This window comes from Citrus sinensis, chromosome 6 (genome assembly GCF_022201045.2).
Source record: "Citrus sinensis cultivar Valencia sweet orange chromosome 6, DVS_A1.0, whole genome shotgun sequence".
NCBI classification, from domain to species: Eukaryota; Viridiplantae; Streptophyta; class Magnoliopsida; order Sapindales; family Rutaceae; genus Citrus; species Citrus sinensis.
The window spans coordinates 17,467,594-17,490,110 of NC_068561.1; the positions used below are offsets into that span (position 1 = coordinate 17,467,594).

Consider the following 22,517-nt stretch of genomic DNA (forward strand, 5'->3'; position numbering starts at 1 on the left):
ATCGGCCACACGATTCGCACATTGGAGAGTATTGCTATAAAAAAAGTTTTAGAATAAAAGTGTTTTATCGCCAAAAACATTTATAGTGTTTTTAATTTTTTTTTATCGAATCACTTAACGTGTTTTTAGCTCATTTTTTAAAATTAATTTATTTTTATTCAAGAGAGAAAAGAATTACGATGTATCAGGGTTAAAGGCTGGTAAATCTTCCAACCGTACCATTAATTAGTGAACCTTAAAGTATATTTAGCTAACTTATGAATAGTCCAATTTAAAAGCCGCAAATTATGCCAAGGATTTTTTAATTTGCTATATCAAATTGAAATTAAAAAAAAAAATTGTTTGGCCCAAATATTAAGTTGTAGCTAATAAGTAAAAATATAATAATAACATTTAAAATAAGTCTCAACAGACACTCTCATGATAAATGTAAACTAAGATAGAAGCCAAATGAACTTAAAAAATGAGCTAATAAATTGAAATAAAATTTTGAAAATAGATTTTTTCCTCAATTTTTTGGTAACAATAAGATAAAAAAGTATTGACTTAGAAATGTAGTTAATTAGAAAATTAAATAAGTTGGGGCGATATAATAAATGTGACACAGAATTTAACATAGTCTAATTACGTACACAAACATGAATTAATTGCTTTTGTTATCAAAACAAATACAATTTTTATTATCATAATGTCTCGTCTTTCATTATTCTATTTACTCTTTTTGACTTTTCGCACTTCTCGTTATAACATGAAGTAATTCTTTCATAAAGACAACTCGTATACAGCTATTTCCGTAAAATTTAGAAACACATTTGTCTCATATCACATACTGAACTGTAAACTCTAGCTCAAATGACTAGAAGAAGGTAAAATGGCAATTTATAGATTTGGTTTTTTGTTGGGGGGGGAAGGGGGAAAGAAGGGAAGTTAATTGTTTCTCATTAATTGCAAATTTATTGTAGCTACAATACAAACAATGTCACATCGAAAGAAAGAAACAGCCTTTCTGCTAATCACAAGTACCGTTCAGAATCTAATATGAGCTGAGCAATTTTGGCAAAAAATTCTGAAAAATTAAATTGCTAAATGACACAACGAACGTTTTAAGGAAAGGACCCAGAACCCTCTGTCTTTAATTTATTGTCCTAATCATCAAAAATACAACCCAGCCAGAGATCGTTGTAAGGAGTGGACCAAACCAAAGGAGCCTCCCTTTGATAACAACTCCTCAAACTGCCGGGCAGCGGAAAAATGGTCTTGCCTTGCAAATGGTAATGTCAGAGAGATATTGACAGCAACCTGAGCTAAGGGACCCAAACCAGTAACCTGATCAAGAAGAGCCAATGGGTGATAGAATAGATGGAACTTGTTATTAAATAATATTTGTCCAGATCTAAACGGCATCCCCTCCGGCTGTGTGGATTTATAAAACGTTATAAACCTCGAGTTAAGAGGTGTAAAATGGACCGGGCCAATACTGCTGTGCCAACACGGTATCAGAGTTTAATGTGCTTAAGAGTTAAGGTTCTGACGAAGATATAAACTATTTGGTACATCAGATAATGTAAATATTGAATGATTAACTGATAAGCATAATCGAATTTAATATAACTTTTAATTTTTTAAAATAAATACACACACGATATAATATCATTGGATTATTATTATATAACTGACGCAATTACTTTGATATATTTTAAAATTTCTATCTCGCATGTTATATATATGTTAAGCGGAATTGAATGGGATTTCGGTGATGACACAATCGGAGAAGGCAAATGGGTCGGGTTGTGTCGTCGATCTGAGTTTTAATAGTCAGCTTAAGAGATAAACCTAGATTTTGTGTGAACCACATTGACACAAACAATACCAGGTATATTTCCACCATTTCCAGGACAATCAGCGTTTTGTTTTCCATTTTTTTCTGTTCACCAGCTATTAATTTGTTTGTTATACATGTGATATTAAAAATATGTGGAACTAGTTGTCACATAAGATAAATGGGCTGGGTTGCTCGTGAGCATTGATGATGGGCCTCTATCTCGGGCTTTCACTGACAGGGTGGACATCAATCAAAGTCGGCCTTATAAACTACATTTAAGGGAAAATATGGATCTTATAATTAACCCTATTTACAATTTTTTCCGCATTGTAGTTTTACTATTGTATCCCAATCTTTCAACACATCTGATCATTCAATTGAATGATTAGTATACATCGGCCTTTGGTGCAATCAAGTAGTTTGTATGACGATGATGTCGATGATGACGATGATGTCACAATCCAGTAGCAGCCGGTCCAATTCCAATTTGTTGTTGCTGTTGTTGATGCCATTGTTATTGCCGTTGTTCCAGTTGGTCCGATTTTGATTATTATTATTATTATTATTGATAAAAAGTATTATAATTAATTAAAATATTAGTGTTGTTGTTGTTGTTGTTGCTGCTGCTGCTGCTGCTATTATTATTATTAATAACAATAATTATTGATAATAATAATTTTTGAATAATAATAATCACAATAATTAAAATACAAAACAATAATTATGACTATAGTTAATTAAGACATTTTAGTATTTTGGAATAATTTAACTCATTCTAATTTCAATTTTAAAACAAAGTAAACACATCAATGATAATACACCTCATTTCGATTCTGATTCCTATAGTTAAAGTACAAATTTATTATGATTTCATTCCTAATTCCGATTTGAGCTCATTCTGATTTCCGTTTAGTAAATGCACTATTAATGTATAGTAATCTTGATAGATTTCTGATTATAATATGTATATATGTGTGTATCACTATTTGAAAAAAAAAAACAAAAAAAAGGTATATAATATCAACTTGTTTGGGCTAGAATCAATCTTCTTATTCTCGTTTATTTATTTCTTCTACAAGGTTCTTTAAAGAAGCATACATTCATTCATCATTCTTGGTGAAAGCATCAAAGATCTAGAAGATGTTTCTCCCTACTTTAATATTATATTTTCAAGGTGACCGATTATGCGAAAACAAAGAAATTCTCACGCAGCTCTGTCTTCGCTCTATTTACTTGCTTCGCCCGTTCTCTATTGAAATTTGAGAGCACGACTTGTCGTTACAATAATTTTCAATCTAACGATTTGTCGTCCAGAAAAGTAACGATTTGCCGTCGGGTCGCTCTAAGTGAAGAAATACAATTATGTATTTTGATTATACATTAATAGGCTATGACAATCTGGTTCATGCCGTCATGATGAATAATTAGTAAAAATAGGTTGGCAGTGTCTCCGCGTTAAACTTCCATTATTATTAATAAATTAAAGTATTAGTGGTCCATTATATATATATATATATGTATATATATATAATATCCAACTTTTGACACTTAAGTCATATGAACTTATATAAATAATGGGCCACCAATACTTTGGCCGAGAAAATGGTGAAAGCGTTTAAGGTATTATCAAATAATAATTGCTCATAATAGTAAATTTTTGTTAAGTCGTGACTCATGACAATTACTTAGCATTGAAAATGATCAATATTTCAAACAGTGATATATAAATATTTATTCATTCCTAGAAGATATCATAGGTAATTTTTTAAACTCACTTCTAAATTTACGCCTAAATAAATTAGAAGAATTCTTCCCCACAATGCATGAACCTTAACATAATATGAATTGTGAAACAATATAATAACTATAATATAAGAAATTTTTGTATATATAATTTTTTCCGAGAGATAAAAACCCGACAAATGAATTGCAATTTAAATATAGGGAGAAAATAGAACAAAAAATGGAACTTTATTACAGCCATTTTACGAAAATAACGCCATTGGTCCACGTGTAGCCAGATAAATCTCAAGGCCGGCTTTGTTTCACTGCAAGACCGTATCAACTATGAAGTTAGTTACGAAGTTTGTGTCTCCGTAAAGACAAAGCTGAGTTGTCATGCCTTTCGGTAACAAATTTAGAAACCGAAACGAAATCACAAGGCTTCCTCTTTGCCTTCTTCAGTTTCTTCTGATCTTTGTCCAGACAATTTTTATTTTTTTTTACCATTTATTAAAATCCCATCTCAATCTACAAACATAAACACGGAACACACTTTCTCAGTTCCGACATTGTTGTTTCCTCGTACTGGGAGATGTCAGAAATGGAGGAGAAAAAAGGAGTGGAGTCACCACAATTCGAGACCCGAATGGATGCGCCGACGGCTGACGTGGAGAACCAGACGCCGTCGTCTGGGTTCGGTGTCGCGGCGATTACAAGGCGATGGAAGAGGGAGGATTTGCTGAAGAGAGGGTCTCTGGCTTTGAGGGGATTGGCTATGGTATTTTCTCTGCTTGCTTTCATTGTCATGGCCAGTAACCGGCATGGTGATTGGAAAGATTTTGATAAATACGAAGAGTTCAGGTAAAAATTTTAGTTTTGATTTTTCTCTTTTTAGATTTTCCCGTATTGTCTGATTTGATCAAATTTTGATCTTTTTTTTTTTGTTTTTGCAGATATGTTTTGGCGATAGCAATTCTTTCGACTCTCTATACTCTAGGGCAAGTTTTGCGTCATGTTCACGAGTTATCAACAGGCAGACAAATGATGCAGAAGCGAACCTCTGCATTAATTGACTTCTTTGGAGATCAGGTTTGAGTTTTTGCTTTACAGTTCAATTCTATTGCCTTGTCATGTTGCTTTTACTTGAAGAAAATAAAATAAAATAAAATAATTTAATGGTTTTGATGCGTTAATCTCAAAGTTCACACACTTTTTGTAGTCAAGAAGAATAATATGATCTTAAATTTTATTAAGCTTTTTTTTTTTTTCATATTTGCTGGGTTGATTTGATAGAATAGGGAGTATAGTTTTTTCTCAGGGAAAAATGATTGAGATATGGAAACATTTCAGATAATTACAAATGTTAATCAGTTAGTTTAAAACCAACTTTAGGATAAGGTGGGCGAATTGGTAAAAGGGCAATTGCCATCTCCTTCATTTTTGCCTTTATATTTTGTGTTTGGTCAAATAGGCCTACCCTAAATTGAAGGGGGGTCCTGGTAGCATCTGGAACATCCGTAACAACTTGGAATCTTTAGCAATACTATATTTTATGTCACAGTTGCAGCTTCGAATACAAGCTTTTATTCTCTAAGCTATATTGAATTTAAAGACTTGTCTTTGGGTTTTTTTGTGTGTCACGCAGATTATATCTTATCTGTTGATATCATCAGCATCTTCGGCGGTTCCCATGACAAATAGGATGAGAGAGGGAGCTGATAATTTATTTACAGACTCCTTAGCGGCTTCCATTAGCATGCAGTTCTTAGCATTCCTAGCATTGGCATTTTCAGCACTCATTTCGGGGTATAAGTTATCATCTCAGTCTTACATCTAAGGGTGGCAATTTCGCTGGCAATGTTTTGTGCATCCATTGTTAATTTTTCACCTATATAACATATTTATCTAAGATTTCGAGTTTGTACAGAGAGCTGTTATCAGCGGCAAAGCTCTTCTTGCTATTCGTTTTTTTAGACTATTGTTTGTAACCAAAGTGACAAAGGAACGCGCTTAGATGCTTTATTCTAATTGTGCAGTATTATATTTTGAAGTTCCTTTGATTTTCAGCTATGTTTTTCATTCAATTTTGTATGCTTAATCTTTCATCTGTAATGAGTATGTGTTGTGACTTAAACAACATAAAAAGTATCAGAAATCAGCTATTGGATACAAAAATGACATAAAAAGAAGAGAAAAAAATTCTAAGGGAGGTCAGTGGAACTGTCAAGTTCAGTGTGGCCTCAAACAAATGAATAAATACATGTAAGTCTACCTATCCGGGTCCCAAAATCTACAGAACATAAAAATTCATTGCTAATTGATAGAACTTGATGCACTCCCAAGTTAGCTATTTGAATTTAGGAATGATTCCAGGAATAAGTCATCCCGTGGCTCGTCTTTGGCTCTATTGAACAAACCATCTGATTGTTGAGTCTGATTCATCATGTATGAACCTGTTGGCTTTGCAAATCCTGAGATTCCATAACTCCCTGTGCTCTGCAGCATTGCGGCTGTATATGGCGCTTGACTTCCTGATGATGATGGAAACCTAGTGTTGTTAAGGGAGTTAGAGTAATTTGATAAATTAGAATGACTAGCCATGGCGGTTACAGATGGCCTTATCGGCACAGGCACATTGCCGGTATTAGTATTAGGTAAAGGTCTAGTCAACGTATAGCCGCTACCACGAGCTGCTGGAACATCATGATTGTGTTTCCCTTCATAGGTTGTGATCACAGCTCTCATATCATGTGATGCTCGCTCTACATGTTTCCTTACCGGACATCCAGTAGTTGTACACTTGTAGTAGCTCCTACATATGATGAAAACTTGCAATAAGAAACCAAATTCATAACGGTTTCTGAAAAAATAAGGTGGTAAATAACAAAGAGTAATAATCACCTTGGATTAGGATTCCCTTTCACTACTTTCTGTCCATATTTCCTCCACCTGTATCCATCATCAAGTATGTCTATATCACTTGTTGTTTGAACTACAATTCTTGGCTCCCTCACAGTTCTGCTCCCGGTACCAATAACACCCTCAATGTCATTTTCCCCCTTCCTGCAGAATCAAGAACCATTATAATCAGAACCCATATGCAAGCTCATCATACACAAATAGCACTTAATATTTGCGAAAGCTTACCATCTTTTAGCATCAGGTTCATTTTCATCATCATCTCCTATGGGATTACTCGTTGGTGATCCTTGCTCAACAAAATCGTCCTCTCCGAATGAGGTTGAAGACTCATTCTGCATAGAGAAAGAGTCTGTATGTGTGTTGCCTAACGGCCCGACAGACTGATCAGAAAGATCAGAATTGGCACATGTAGAGTGTTGCATTGATTGAGAAGATGATGATCTCCTAGTAGATGTAGGCTTGGGATGATTGTGACTCCCTTTATACACTATTTCAGTAATCTGTCCATCCAACGACCTCTCAACTTTTTTCTTCATCGGACAATCCGGGAAAGTACATTTGAAATAACTCCGGGGATTTTCGCTTCCTTTCACTTGCTTTTGCCCGTATTTTCTCCAATTATAACCATCTTCTGATCTTTTCTGCTCTCGTGTATATGCAGATGATTGATTGTAATGACCGTAATTACCAGATTGAGGAGCAGCATTGCTCTGAACATTTGTTTGATATGATGCCATATCTGAAGAGAAGCTTTCCATTGGGGCAAATTCTGATTTCACCCCTGGATTTTCTGTTGAAAAATCAGATTCCTTTGTGGGCTTATTGAAGTTCCATGGTTCTTGTTGCCTCTTAACTGATTCCTCCTGCTGAGATTAAATGATTGAAACTTATCAAATCAAAACTGACGATAAGCAATATATATGCATATAATGTATCTCAAAACTCTATTTGTCCCAATAAGCCTTTTCTTTTATGAAATTTTCAAAATTTATTGAATGTTACCGTTTATTTAACTAGTAAAGTCCTGATACAATTCTATGTTTACAAAATAATATGATATAATTTTTTTAAATTTAAAAATTGAAATAATATAATATTTTAACAAACTATGTATGAGCCAAAATATCGCATAACTTTCATGCTATATACATAAAACTAGAAGTCTAGAAGCTCTATGTGTTCCAAAGACGCTTGTTCAAATTTGTAAGCCAATTGAAAAAAAGATAAAAAACAAAAGCGCTAGTGCTTAAATTATAAGCTTATTATGAGCAGTACAGAGACTGACAAAAGGGTGCAAAAATGACAGGCACCAAGAGTTTTAAAAATCGCCTGAAACAGGAAGAAACTAAAAATGGACAAAAGAGAATCTGTTCCTAAAAGGCAAAGTTAAACAAGTAACAGCAATAAATATTTAAGGATGAAATATGAGCAAAAGAATGAAATGAACTGAAGTGTGTGTATAGTTTATACCACTGAAACAGAGTTGGAAGAAGGCCTTGTTTGGGTTTGAAAAGAGAAATCAAAGTAGTTATTCTCTTCCATCTTGGAGATATTTTGCTGATTGCTAATCCAGTTGAAGGCTTCAGTTGTTGGTGAAGCAAGAATCTAAACCCAAAAAACAAAAGAAAAGAAACCCATTATTACTATAATGACGATCATGCACAAACATATATATAATATCATGTTTATATATAATTCATAATTAACTTGAAAAATAAAAAACTTACGTTAGAGAAAAGAACAGGGGAGTCCAAGAGCGCACCGGGGCTAAAACCAGAAGGTGGGATCGATAAGAAAGAAGAAGGAGAAACAGGAGGAGGAGATAAGGGAAGTGAAGACGGTGAGAGTGATTTAAACTTTGGAATTTCAAGGCCAATTTGATGATCAGAATTTGTATAATTAGTGAATCCCCAGCTACTAGTAATAGTTGAAGAAGAAGAAGTAGTATTAGCAGTAGTAGTTGTTCTGTTTTGGCTGAAACTGTCCATGCTGTTGTTCATAAAAAATGAAGAGGATGCCATCAAATGAAAGCTCAGCTTTCTTGTTTCCTTTTTGTCGAGAAGAAACAAGACGGCGTCTGGAAATTATAGACGAATTAAATTGTATTAGAATTTGGAGTCCAGTCTTTGTGGTAGCAGAGGAAAGAAAGAAATGAAGTTTATGATGGTCTGTGTTGTATTTTTTTGAAGGTGACTTTGATGGTGGTGGTCTGTCTCCCATTAATAAGTTAAGGTGACTTTGAACAATCGCTTCTTCTCAGAAGCTTAAAAAGCCTTGTTTGACCGTGGAAAAAAATTATTCTTGGTCAAACCTTGTGGGTTTGACTGGACTTGCCCAAGCTTAGCTTAAGTTAGCCGTTTGATATTTTCTCAGTCGGCTTAAACAGCTCCTAGACAGGCACACCGGTGTTTGCCACGTATACTCTTTTTTTTAACCCTCAATTTAGATTTTTTTTTTTTAATTTAGCTTCTAATAATTTTCAATCACGCATGTATTTGTAGCATATAATTGAATTTTAATTACAAATTTTTAAAATGTTGGCACAAAAAGCAAGTTAGCTTAAATTTTTATTTTTATTTTTTTGCCAAATATTTTTTTATTTTACCAAAAGTAACTAAAAATTTTAAGAAGATTGATTATCAAAGGCATTGGAAGTGCTTTAAATTTAATATCATAAAACTGAAAAATAATTAAGTATTTGAAATATGCTTTTTTTAATGCAAGAATTTGCAAATTATTCTGCTTCAAGGAATTAAAAGTTATTTATACAAATAATGTGAGATGACACAAATAATTCAAATAAAAATTTAACAAATAAAAAAATATTTGGATTGTACAGTCTTTTCATTTCAGTAATATTCCTACATTATATCAATGTTTACAAAATAGTTTGTAGAACAAAAACTCGTGGTTTTAGCCATATTTTTTTTAAATTAATTTAAAAAGCATTAGTAAGAAGAGCATTATCTAGAATCGCACTCCAAGAACATGGGAAAAAAAAAGAAAAAAAGAATGAAAGAAAATGGTGAAACAAAAGATCCAAAATAATGAAATCTGTTTCAAATAAGCTAAGATTATATGTAAAGTAGTGTTTCTTTCAAAGATTATTTTAGAGTCTAAAGTGTAACTAGATCTCAATATATTTTCATCCGCAATAATCAAATATTTTTATGAAAATACATACTTTTTACATAATAATCTATTTACAAAAGCTACTAAGTAAACACAAATCTTTTTGTAAATTACAACATTCATCTCATTTCCTTGAGACGTACCCCTTAATCCAAAATTGTCACTGTTTAATGTACATATTTATATATAGTATTATTATCCAATGATTGAGAAAAAAATTCAGTCAATAATATTGATTGACTAACTATATTGACCAATTCAAATGACATAAATTAGCCGCCAAGTCGCCAACGTAGAGAAATATTTTAAGGCTGTGGAGCTGGTGGCTGTAAGCCAAATCTTTTTCTGTTTTGTCTTTTTCTGGGCGTGAAATGACATGGTCACCCTCACTCTCTAATTCTGACACGTCCTTACATGGCCGCCTAGTTATAAAATCGATTTTTAAGTTATTTCCATTATTGACTTTGTCAACCAACTTATGTGCCCCCTAATATTTCAAGACTACGATGTCCGTAGGAAGATGAAAATTTAACTCAAATTTTTTAATTACTTATGATTTCTATTTGTGGATTCAAAAGTCAATGACAGTTTTATAAATTTTAAACTAATGATTAAGACTGCAACAATATTTACCCAAAAATTTAAAAGGACGAAAAAGTAATAAATATGAAGTACTTACTACCAGTTTAATTTAACCATTCTCTATGTCAAAAGATGCATGCTGTCATCTTACCAATCCCACCTCCATTGCTTCTCTCGTACTCATCTGATCTTAATTTAAACTTCAAAACATGCGTACAGAATAAGTTATTAATCATATGTTTTGGGTGGTCTTTGGTAGGGGTGTTCAAAATCCAATCCAATTTGTTCAATTCGTCTGATCTATAAAAATTCGATCCGTGGATTGATAGATTAGATTAGATTAAAAATTTGATAATCCGTAATCGGTGGATTTGATATAGATCTACTTTTGTAAATCCACAAATCCGTAAAAAATATAAAAAGTATTTATTTACTTAAAAAATAAAATTTGTAAATGTGACATTAGTACTTATTAGTAAATAAATAAGTTAAAATATAGTTACATTAAAATTATATTATATCTTATCCGATAATATATAAAATAATAAATAAATAAATAAACAAATATAGTTTCCTAAACAGTTAATTTTCATGTACTGATCTAAATAAATTATATTTTTTTCTTTTTGGTGTGCTATATTTTGAAATTTTAAATGTATTTATTTACTTAAAAAATAAAATTTGTAAATGTGACATTAGTACTTATTAGTAAATAAATAAGTTAAAATATAGTTACATTAACATTATATTATATCTTATCTGATAATATATAACATAATAAATAAATAAATAAATATAGCTTCCTAAACAGTTAATTTTCATGTACTGATCTAAATAAATGATATTTTTTTTCTTTTTGGTTTGCTATATTTTGAAATTTTAAATGTATTTTCTATTTTTATTTAAAAAAATTAATTAATTTAAATATTATTTGATTATAAATTTGATCAATAGTAAAATTATTTTTATATTAATTTTTTTATTCAGTTAGTTTTTGAATAAAATCCGCATCCGTCCGCAGATGTATGGATTGAATTTCACCAACCTGTGGATTGAATTAAATTAAAAATTTATAATCCGCAAAATCGTGGATTGAATATGGATTGATGTCCAATCCATAAAATACGATCCGCGAGCACCCCTAGTCGTTGGATGGAGTTTGATAGCATCAATCCACTAAATCTGGTTTTAGTTCTGCATGTGGGCATGATGAAATCTTTGCCTCCTCGAGGAAGAAACAAAATAAAGATCACATCAGATTAGCCGAGTTTTTTTTCTCATCACAGTTTTCTTTTTTATTCCAACAGGGTAAAGAGAATTAAGATCATAAATTCAGAATGATGCACTTTCCAAAATTTTGTGAAGCTTCAATAATACACACTACACAACATAGCTCTCTTATCAAAAGGCTAAAACAATTCCCTCACCAAAGGTATGAGTAATTATTAGGAGACAGACCGAAAAATTCCGGTTTCCTGTCAACTTTGATGGGTTTCTGAGCACGGAATCTATATTTGTATAGAATGTTGGAACGGGTCACGGTCTTATTCCTTCCTGGCAAGACCTTAAAAAATCTCTACGGCACCGTATCTTCTAACAGCAACTTCCAGCTCTTGGGATCCAGTTCAGCCTGTCAATTGAATTATAGAATCACTCAACAACAATTTTATAAGCAATTTTTCATTCAAAATTATTCTCTGTGCCTTAGCATGCAGGTAGGTTTGTTCGCATGTTTGTCAACTTTTTGGTTAGATAATGTAAGCAAACCATGCAATTGATTAGAGAAATAAATAATGAGCTTGCGATCCTCATAACAGATTCAAATACACGTACCTGAAATACCTTATTTCTCCACTGAAACACACAACCCCGTGCTTGCAAATGATCGATAAGAGGCTGCGGAAGCAACTGTTTAAAGGCTGCTTGGAGTTTTACTTTTGTTATCCCTCCACATGCCAACAAAGCAGCCGCTAGTCCATTCAGACTCAAGCCCTTCAAGTGCAAGATAGTCATGTTCTGTAGGCAGCTGATGCTTGCCAGGGACAAGAGCCCCACATCCGTAACTGAGGTATATGATAAATTAATCTGCAAGAAAAGTGTGAATCACAACAAGTGGTATCAACTTCCATTTTATGACATGTGGAAGTCACTGAAGAACAAAGAAGAAAGCAGCGGGAGTCTACCTGTCTGAGGTTTTGAGAGAAGTGAGCGAGTGGGAGCATTCCAACATCATTAATGTTGTGACACCACTTTATGTCTAGCTTGATTAGTTGTTTACATCCAACAGCAATTGCTGCCAGACCTAAAGATGTGATAAGAGGACATCCTCGAGATTCAAATGTGTTCAACCTCAAGCATTTCGACAAGGATAGCAAGGAACTATCAGTAATGTCTTTAAGGTAGGCTATATTGATCATCTCAAGGTCAGGGCAGCCACAAGCGATTGTCAAAATGCCTGAATCCGTTATTCCCACACATCTAATCAAAGTAACCACATTCAGATACAAATCAGTTCATGCAACATTAAGGCCAACACTGCTTTAATCAAACTAAGACTTAAAGCTTCGATTGATAATTCACAAAGAGAAACGAAACAGAGAAGCAGAAACAAACTTGCATTTTGCAGGTCACAAACCTGTACAAATCGAGCTCTTTGAGTTTCGAGCAGCACATGCCAACATGGGCAAGTCCCTCGCCAGTAATGTTTAGACAAATTCCTAGTTTCAAAACAGAGAGTTTGGAGCACCTAGAAATGGACTTCAGACCTGTATGGAGTAAAAGCATAAGCATGTCAAATTAATAAGTGGTTTTTATTCAAAAAACAGTAGAGTAAATGAAAAATATGAAACCTTCATCATCAATTTCGTTATCTGTCAGATCAAGCTCCTCAAGAAAACGGCATCGCTGTCCTATCAACACGAATGCTTCTCTAGGAACCAGGGTACAAGACTCCATCCTAAGAGAAGTCAGACCAGTGCATGAACTAGTAACGTGGGTGATGGAAACATCAGATATCTTGCGACAACACGTGATGTCTAGCTTCCTCAAGTCTCTGTGTTTTGTTGCAACATATGAGAGACCTTCGTCTGTCACTCCGTCGCACTTGCTTAAACTCAGCTCCTTCAGTGATACACACCAATCTCCAATGGCCTTCAGGCCAGCCCTGGTAACGACAGAACCATCTAATTTGATTGATTGCAACATGGAAAGCTTTTTTAAACCATTGGCAATAGAAAGAGTGACCTGATGATCAGAAATGGGAACTGTAAATTATAAGTTAAAAATGATAAACCTCAGTACATAAGAAGACAACAAAGTTGAGGTGCATACAGGAGAGCCATGTGCTAAGGTGAGTTGCTGTAAACCTCCAATACTACTTGTTAGAGAAGACAAGCCAAGGTGACTGATGTTTTGACAACTGGACATATCAAGCGCCTGTACAAATGCAAAATAGGCAGATTTTTTTTTAATTAAACACTTCAATACAGTCAACTTAATACTCAAACATATCCTTAGGTTGCTTTCAGTGGAATTAACATGGGTAATACATTCTCATACCCAAACATAATTCACTGAAAAATACACAACAAAACATTAACAAAAAAGCCACCTTATATAGCATATATAAACATGGTAAGCTCAATACAGTCAGCACCTTAAACTTTAAACACCAAAAGGCAAAAGGTAGGAAATATGTATGTCATGAGAAAATTCTTCAATTTTTAACAAGCGGAGAAATAAATCTATAATCATTACCTTTAATGACTTGCATCCATGTTTCAGGGCTGCCAGGCTGCAATCATCAATTCCAAAGCATCCTTCCAGAATCAAATCTTCAAGATGTTGTAATTTCAATATAGATGGCAAACACTTATTTGTAATCTGCACCTCAACGAAGCAGGAAAGAAAATTAATAAAAATTAAATTGAGCCCGTAAAATTTTGAAGTTTACACTTTTACAATAGATTGAACTCATTAAATACAATCAACCAGATCATTAACGCAAAAAAAAATGCCATGTAATTAATAATACTAGAAAACAGAAAACAAAAGAGAAAATTACCGGCAAGTAAGAAAGATCCAAGCTTCGAATTTCCTTACACTTAACAGCAATCAAACCAACACCCAAATCACCAACACCTAAACACCACTTCAAGCTAATCAATTTCAAATTTTTACACCCCACAGCAATACAACCAACACCCATATCAGTAACCATCTTACATCTCCCCATCCACAGCTTCTCTAAATTCTTTGCCTCAGCCAAAGCCGCAGCCCCAGCATCCTTTAAACTCACGGCGTTTGAAATATCAATCTCCTTCAAATTCTTACAGCTCAACGTCAAACTCAGCAACCCAGAACTTGAAAAGCCCCAAGAACGTGAAAGATCAATAGATTGAAGTGTAAAGCTAGTGATTTTCGATATTGCAAATAAAGAATGGTCATTTATGCGTGGACAGAGACTGAGATCAAGATGGGTTGTGTTTGAATATCGAATGAGAACAGCTGGTAAGTGCTCTTGGCGAAGAGGCTTCAGTTTCTTGCGGTGCTTTGATTCTGTAATGTAAAACGATTTGCAAACCAAAGAAAATGATTTTTTGTCAAAAGGGTTCGTATTAAGGCAATCCAATATTATAAAAACGATCTCTTCTGATAGAAGATCGAAAAGATTGATCTTTTCGGAGCACCTTTGCTTCTTCATGATTGAAAAAAAAAATTGAAAATTTGACAAGATTATCAAAGGAAATGTTACAATTTTTTTTTCTTAGGCTTGTTTGATGAAGAGAAGTGAATGTGAAAATGGATTTTGTAGAATGAGATTTTTGCTGTTTTTTCTTTCTTTTTTTGAAGCTCAGAAGTAACCGTTAACAGAAAAATGGTGGGGTTTATTTTGGGCAATAGGCAGTTGAAGTGATGAAGAAGAAGGACATTTTAGTTTACTGTTTTAGCCTTGCAAGTCGTTTTCAAAGAGTTGGTCAGGTTGTGTTCCTTTGATTCCTATGGACAATATTACCCCTTTATACTTTCAATTCTTTGCGCCTAGGTATATAATGAGATATTAGCATATAGATCCCTATATTTTAAAAAATCTCAAATAAAAATACATATGTTGGTTGTAGTTTATCCATAATCTATTTATATAACTGAGTTTTGAATCGTATAGGCCTCTTAGATATTTTCATTAATGGGTATTTAGCATACATATGGCTAAAAATTGTAATAGCACCTGTAAAATTTGAAAATGTTTTATTTTAACTTTTAAAGTTAAGTAGAAATTTTGTGAGAAAAGAAGATAATTTTTTTTACTTTTAAAAACATGCCTAAAAAAAACCTGTAAATTAAGAATTTCTATACACTTTATTCTAAATTCTAGGGCACAAAATTTATAATTTTTTCTTTTATCCCTAATGCCCAATTATCATAACTTAAATTTAGAAAATCATGTACAAAATATAAAGTATTTTTATTTATAATTATGTCAAAATAAGAGACCCAATGTTATTATTTCATAACTCTTGTAATATTGCATTTTGTCATTTTTCTTTCACTCAAGCCCTCGATTTGTCAGCGATATCGTTTGGTAAAACAATCACTATAAGGGCAAAAAATTCAAAAGAGTCAAGTTATCCCTATTAGATTTAGCATAAGAGCAGGGATCTGGAAGAAGAAAACTGGAAATTGTGTTCGTATCTGTAATTTTGTCAACACTCAGGGATCTAATCCTGTGGAAAAGTTGAAAGGCTTAAATGGTCATTTCAGACGTCAAACACGTTTCGTACGCGAAAGGACAGAAGTAGAAGAAGGGAGTTGACGGGGCAGTTAGGTCATTTAATAAAAAGTCAATTGTCTCATCATAAAAACAGCTCATTTGGTGGAGGATTATGTGAGGAAGGACAGATTCAAGTGCAATCAGTACGAATCAAATTGACAAATATCCCCCATTTTTTTAATTAATGAAAAATAAATATAAAACAGCCGTGCCATAAAATTTAAAAAATTAAAAATAAAAAGAAATTATGGAAAGAAATCGGCCGTACTTATGCTGGCCTTGCATAGTACCAACCTTTCTCAGATATGAACGGAAAAAAAAATAAAAGTTGTGATGTGGGAGAGGAAATCAAATAAAGTATGACAGAAGCTTTTTGACTTTTGGGTCAGGGAGGTTGTGACTCGTACAGGGCCTAAATGGACAAATATAGAGAGAGAAGCACTTTCCGTTCCAAAGTGCTTCTGACTTTTGCCCTCGGTTGGATGGTGGATTTATTATTCTCGTCCATTTTGTGGGGGGAAAATGATTCTTTGTGGCTGTACTAATGTGTCCTGTATTTTGCGGTTGTACTAAGGTGTCCTTGACCAGACACCAGGGGCCGTTTATTCGATCAATGAATTTTTTTTTCGAATAATACAATAATTTTGGGGTTTAAATTCTATTTGCTTTTTTACGCGGGTGAAAAGAGAAATTGATAATTATTTTTCAAAAAAATAATATTCTTGAGATAAGGCTTTTTAGTTAGAATGATACTAAATAATTGAGAATCGAATCGAACTCCGCTCTTGTTAAATTAAGACACTTTTGGTTTACAGTCAAAATATTTAGTTTTATTTCTTTCGGCTCGCGATGATGGTTTTGGCCTCTCTGGCAGGGAATGTTCTTTTTTTTTTTTTTCAATCAAAGCTTGAGAATTGAGATTCGGACTTATCAAAGTCCACAAAAACTGATAAATAAAACAACTTTCAGGACGGCTTGGTAAGTACCCTGTCCGTACGCGGATCAGTTCTTTGGTTGACATTTGACGAGGAATATGAACTCAGTTAAGCTTTTGACAACTAACAAGGGTTAGACAAACTCAATCCAATCCAATCCAATGAAATTAATTCAATCCAACTTAATTTAACTAAATTTAGATCGTTGATTGAGTTGTAATAAATTGATTGGGTCAATTTGTTTAATTTAATTAATGATTGGGTTGAGTTGGATTCATGTTCATAGACTCATATAACTCAATCCCAATCCAAAAATTATAACAAAATTAATATCAGTTGTAAACCTAAGTCTTTTTATTCTTTTATAAAAAAAAAACTCTTTCCAATTTTCCCTAGTTTAACTGACATTGATTGAATTCTCCAAATTCAAAATTAAGTAATTAAACCCAAATTTTAACTAAAAGTAAGTTGATAGATTTTTAGATATTACGTTATATAATTTTTTTTATACCATCTTTATTTTTGTTGCCTTGTTAACTAATATAGGCTAGGTACAATAAACAAATTTTAATGCATGATAGAGAGTTAATGTGTTTTTTTCTATTTGAATCATTAGAAGTATCGAATGGTTTTTTTTTATTTTTTTTATTTTAATCAACTCGATCAACTTAATTCAACTCAACTTGATGATTAAAGGATTGGATTGGTTCCGACTGTACGTGTTTATTTAGTTTGATTGAGTTGATTTTTCTTAACACAATCAATAGTGGGTTAGTTTTAATTTTCACTAATCCAATCCAACCCAACACATGCGTGCACATATGTGAGTGTCCTTTTTTCCACATAATATTCCTTCTCCCACAAACACCATTGGTTTTATTAATTCTATATAAGAAGTCAAGAGTCAATAAATTTGTAAAATATCACCTTAGTGAACGTAATAAACTAGTACGGACATACGCCTAATCCCGCATTAAAAAAAAAGGATCACTTAATTCCAATTTTATTACGTCTCCATCTAAGTCATACACCATCAACTTCATTTTCAATCCTAATAAATCTCAAAATTCAAAAAAGAAAATCATAAAGCAACATGCATTATGCATCCTCACCAGTAAGAGAAAACGGAAGGCATGGCAATTGGCACCGCCAGATGACACCTTCTCAAGATAAGGACTTTTTTGGTAGTTTAAGATGTTACTTGAAACAATAAAAATATTATAACCATTCAATATCTAGGGAAATAGATTTTTGCTGTGAAAGGTGTTATACACCATTCAATATCTAGGGAATTAGCACAGGTTGTGGACAAGGATTTAGAGCTCAACTGATTTTGTGCTCAATATTGAATCAGTGGCCAGGATTTGAGTTTTTATTTCAAGTCCATGTCCTAATCAATGAACTAGCCTTACTAGCCAGACAAGCAATCTTTCATATAAACTTATTTTCTTCGCATCTTGTAACAGTTGCATACTTTCATGTATATGTTAATAAATGCTAATAGACAGATCTGATGTCTATCAGAACCCAGGCCAGCAAATGCAAAATGTGGCACCTCCCTATCACGGCTTGCAACTTTAAATCACCTGATTATTCATTGAACGGATGCTAATAGCTTGTCAAAATGAAAGAGGTGCTTCCTGATGCGGTATAGATGGAAAGTGTACAGTATTGCAGCCAATGTTACTACAATAACAGATATCAAGATCAACTTCCAGAAATCCTGAAAAATTATGCGACAGCAGAACTTGTGAGGCCTAAAATATTAAATCTGAAAAACATCGAACATGATACAAGTGCTAGGTTGGGGCTTGGCTCCCTGGCCCCTGCAACATTATGGACCATATTGCCCTCACATTCACCTATGTGAGAACTCCCGCATAAGACAGATGTTTTTTTTGAGTTTATCTGTATACTGTGAGACCTCAAAAGAATATATATGCACTATTGATATTGATAAATTGATCATTGACATTGAACTAATAGGAAATGCTAGAGGCTAACCTGTGGATTCGAGATTATAATTCCCATGATATAAGCCATCAAGTCCATAGTTGACTGAAGGGAGTTCTGAACACCTCCCACTACACAACGATCAGACTCAGGAACAAGATCCTATACAGGAAATTAAAGGAGACACCCAGGAAAATATTTAAAGTATTTGCAAGAATATTAAGAAAACTACTGTAATTCCTTGAAAAAAGTGCAGGAATAACTTCCCCTAGACTATTGAAAGGCTGAATGCTTAAGATTTTATTATAAAAAAATTCATCACTGGCTTAACCTGAGGGATTCTACCTGCATTTGCTGAATGACAGATAAATCGAACATCCACAATCCAAGCCGAGATGTTGCCACTCCAACCATCAGCATATAAGCAGCTACAAGGCTATTATGGATCCATATTGAAGCAACACATATCAAGAGGCAGAACCACTGAATGGGAAGCAGAAATACCAAATACAATTATAACATGTTCAATAAATATCTATTAAAGATATAACTATAGGGAAGTACGAAATGGATGGTGATGAAAATATTAGCATGTTAATCAATGAACTGTAAAATGATATCCCAAAATGCATATTTTTTAAGGTTCTAATACCTGTGACCAGATAGACCAGAGTCCTGTTCTGAGAGTTGAAATTCGAGACTGTAAAATTGGGTACAGAATTGTCGCTGCTATTCCAATAGTTGCACTGATTCCCCGTGCTATTCCAATAATGTATGCGGGTATACCTTCCCATTCTAATGTAGCTGTCATCAAAGTTCCGAAGCTGAAAGAACAATGCTTATGAATTACTTGACAGAGTCAGGAACTAGTCATCTATTGCCAATAAAAAATACAATACGGAAAGAGCAGTAGAGGTTTTTGATATGTCTCAAGGAAAATTGGTAGAAACTGAGGAAATCCACTGTCAGAGACTGGTACATATAAGTAAATCATGCTAAAAGAAAACTAAATTTGATTGTATATCTTATTACTTGTTCATGAAGCAAATTGCATTAGATTGTTAATTACCTGAGGACTGTGAAAAATAGCAGGGCAAGGGAAACTCCAGGGAGGACAACTTCTTGCTTTAAATAGACTTGCCATGCCCCAACACAAGGGGCATTTGAAATCCAATCAATTATTTTCCTTCTCCACCTTTTTTCTGCCAATTCTGCATTGTTTTCGTCATGAGAAAGCAAGCTCTCTCTTTCTCGAGGCATGGATGTGCTCTGTTCCATATCAATTGGCATACTCCTCCTGATCCTCCTCTGGCTGCTTTCAGCTAAAGCTGGAATTCCCTTATAAACAGACATAAAGAGCCAATATTCCACCCAAACAGTTACAGTAGTCCATATGGCTAAAGTCATAGCAGATGCTTGTAGTGATACAAAGCTGATAATGAAACCGGTTATAGCAGGAGCTAGTAACTTGCAGGTTAAATCAATTCGTCTAATAATCGAATTCATCTTTGTCAATGCTTCTGGAGGATGACCTTCCGATATCACCACCACCCTGTGCTTTCAAAATATGAGTAACAACATTAGCATTGTTGAAATCTGAAGACAATATCCTTTCTCATTAATAGAATTGTGATTACCATTCTCTTTCAATCAAGATGGTACCAGCAAGAGTGGATATCACACCGACAGCTCCAGAAATATTGGTTATTATCACCAATAAGACAAATGCTATGCAGTTTGTGGACTTTAAACTTGAGAAGAACAATAATGTAATCACCGAAACTCCAGCAACAATAAAGGAGAGATTCTGGGTTACCAACCAAATTTGAAGCACCTGCCCATATATATAAATTGAAATTGTGAAACTCTTATCAATAGATTAAATTTTATCATCAAGAGAAAACTAGTAGCAAGCAAAACAGTGTTAGAATAGAGAAGTGTTTGATGAATTAAACTCTCTGCTGGATGAAATGTCTCAATGAAAAATCAAGGTATGAACTACAACAACAGCTAACTGTTCAGCAAGCACTGACTTGGATGATGACTCAGCAAAAGATGGTGACTCATAAGGATATCAGCAGCCTCTAAGGAACTCTCTAGAGAGCTCATGGATAAGAATGACAAATTACATAAAGACAAATGTACTATGTCCTTTGCGAAGGATAGTGAATGATGTCCATTAGATAGAATTAAGGATAACCTTTCGATTAACATTAAAGCTGTGATTGTACTGAGCATTTCTTGGAAAACAAGAATGCATTTTATATATACTGAGATGGTGAATATAATAGAACTTATGCTGTCTTTCTCTCTTTGTGTTTACATCTTTTAGTTCCTGTTATATTATCTTTTTCAACTAGCATTATTCAACTCATGCTCTATTTCTTTCATTTAAGTTCCATCTTGGACTTGGAGATGAACACCAAATGACTTTAGTCAGTCAATTCAAGAATTTTCACACACACCAAATGAATCTAAGATTGAGCAAACAAACCTTCACATAGGTCAATTTGTCCACCCAATGACCAACAATGGGACCAAACAAAGCAATGGAGGCAGATTCAACAGCGCCATAAATAGCAGCAAAGAGTAAAGAGTCAGGCCACACACTGATCATATACAAACCAACAGAGAATTCCCACATTCTGCAAACACCAAAACAGTTAATTCCCATTTCATCAACCATTAAAATTATGATGGATTTTTCTTATTTAATAGAAAGAAAATGACAGATCCAAACCAAACCCTAAAGCAAGCAAGTACAAAGAATAATGTTAACCAAACCTGGCACCCCATCTTGCTAAGAAGTGAGCGACGTACAAATATGTGGTCAGAAATGAAGTGATAGCTGGTTGTTCTTGAACAATGAGTGGCTCACTCTCCATTTTCAGTCACTTAATGTTCTTCTTGGTCATAATTTGTTCTGATCTTGATGATTGTATGGAACATGCATCAATTAATCATCAGCATCAGCATCAGCACCAGCACCGGGGCATGGGGGAGAACGTAGTTGGTGAGTGTTATGTGGTGCAGTTATTATGTGTCCGTTGCTACTTGCCACTAAGATATTGCTGACAAGTTGCTGAGGCTCTTGTGTTTGTTTTGACCTTCTCTGACCAAACATAGTATACTAGATGGGCTCGTATCAAGTGAATCGTAAAGACATCTGTAAAGACATCTGGTTCTGGTACTCTCTTTCCTTAAACAAAAGAGTACAAACAAACACATCAGTTTAAGGAGGATGCGTCAGATTCCCCTTTGTTCTTTATATAGATAACAATAAAAATAGCAAGTTCCTCTTTCTAGAATTAATTTGTCATCAAGAGTCATATTTCCCATTTTGCCAATATTTATAGTGCATTTAATTCATGAGAATAGGTTAGGAATGAGAATGAGCTGAAATGGGAATGAAGAATGAAAATGAGATTTCAATATTTACTTGGCAAAAATAAATGGAAATGAGAATGTATTGGAATGCAATTGATGTGTTTACTTGGCAAAATAGATGGAAATGAGGAATGGAAATGCGAATCAATTTACCAAAATACCCATAGTATTAATAATTAATAAAAATAATTAATTTATCATTAGTAACAATATTATCATTATTAGGGACACTTTGATAGAAAGTATTAATGTAATTACACATACCTCCCTCGCCGTTAAGTATAAGTTAAGT

The 22,517-nt window shown here is 33.7% G+C and overlaps 4 protein-coding genes across 9 annotated transcripts; 1 reads left to right on the plus strand and 3 right to left on the minus strand.

Moving 5' to 3' along the window:
- Nucleotides 1-3,825: 3,825 nt before the first annotated feature.
- LOC102608629 (CASP-like protein 4B1) lies at nucleotides 3,826-5,610 on the plus strand. The gene is made up of 3 exons (XM_006481061.4): nucleotides 3,826-4,405; nucleotides 4,498-4,633; nucleotides 5,190-5,610. The coding sequence occupies exons 1-3, from the start codon at nucleotides 4,137-4,139 to the stop codon at nucleotides 5,379-5,381; spliced, it is 597 nt and encodes a 198-aa protein (XP_006481124.1). The 5' UTR covers nucleotides 3,826-4,136; the 3' UTR covers nucleotides 5,382-5,610.
- Nucleotides 5,611-5,690: 80 nt separating this feature from the next.
- Nucleotides 5,691-8,690, minus strand: LOC102608921 (probable WRKY transcription factor 33). 2 transcript variants are annotated; one of them, XM_006481063.3, is made up of 5 exons: nucleotides 8,194-8,690; nucleotides 7,937-8,071; nucleotides 6,692-7,329; nucleotides 6,446-6,607; nucleotides 5,691-6,356 (listed from the first exon to the last, which is right to left on the minus strand). In XM_006481063.3, exons 1-5 carry the CDS (start codon nucleotides 8,485-8,487, stop codon nucleotides 5,888-5,890), a joined length of 1,698 nt encoding a protein of 565 aa, XP_006481126.1. In that variant the 5' UTR covers nucleotides 8,488-8,690; the 3' UTR covers nucleotides 5,691-5,887. The 2 variants fall into 2 exon arrangements, with proteins under 2 accessions (XP_006481126.1, XP_006481125.1); XM_006481062.3 differs by having other exon boundaries at nucleotides 6,692-7,332.
- Nucleotides 8,691-11,489: 2,799 nt separating this feature from the next.
- On the minus strand, nucleotides 11,490-15,090 carry LOC102609404 (F-box/LRR-repeat protein 3). Of its 3 annotated transcripts, none has more exons than XM_006481065.4 (8): nucleotides 14,244-15,090; nucleotides 13,937-14,062; nucleotides 13,511-13,615; nucleotides 13,030-13,423; nucleotides 12,816-12,945; nucleotides 12,364-12,658; nucleotides 12,023-12,265; nucleotides 11,490-11,810 (listed from the first exon to the last, which is right to left on the minus strand). In XM_006481065.4, exons 1-8 carry the CDS (start codon nucleotides 14,880-14,882, stop codon nucleotides 11,757-11,759), a joined length of 1,986 nt encoding a protein of 661 aa, XP_006481128.1. In that variant the 5' UTR covers nucleotides 14,883-15,090; the 3' UTR covers nucleotides 11,490-11,756. The 3 variants fall into 3 exon arrangements, with proteins under 3 accessions (XP_006481128.1, XP_015386726.1, XP_006481127.1); XM_015531240.3 differs by having other exon boundaries at nucleotides 12,014-12,265; nucleotides 13,030-13,343; nucleotides 13,473-13,615; nucleotides 14,244-15,089; XM_006481064.4 differs by having other exon boundaries at nucleotides 12,014-12,265; nucleotides 14,244-15,088.
- Nucleotides 15,091-18,080: 2,990 nt separating this feature from the next.
- Nucleotides 18,081-22,051, minus strand: LOC102609874 (solute carrier family 40 member 2). Of its 3 annotated transcripts, none has more exons than XM_025099807.2 (8): nucleotides 21,659-22,051; nucleotides 21,333-21,483; nucleotides 20,476-20,672; nucleotides 19,908-20,390; nucleotides 19,491-19,662; nucleotides 19,184-19,321; nucleotides 18,890-19,000; nucleotides 18,081-18,608 (listed from the first exon to the last, which is right to left on the minus strand). In XM_025099807.2, the coding sequence occupies exons 1-8, from the start codon at nucleotides 21,721-21,723 to the stop codon at nucleotides 18,480-18,482; spliced, it is 1,446 nt and encodes a 481-aa protein (XP_024955575.1). In that variant the 5' UTR covers nucleotides 21,724-22,051; the 3' UTR covers nucleotides 18,081-18,479. The 3 variants fall into 3 exon arrangements, with proteins under 3 accessions (XP_024955575.1, XP_006481130.1, XP_006481129.1); XM_006481067.4 differs by having other exon boundaries at nucleotides 18,081-18,571; nucleotides 21,623-22,050; XM_006481066.4 differs by having other exon boundaries at nucleotides 21,623-22,049.
- Between the last annotated feature and the right edge of the window lie 466 nt (nucleotides 22,052-22,517).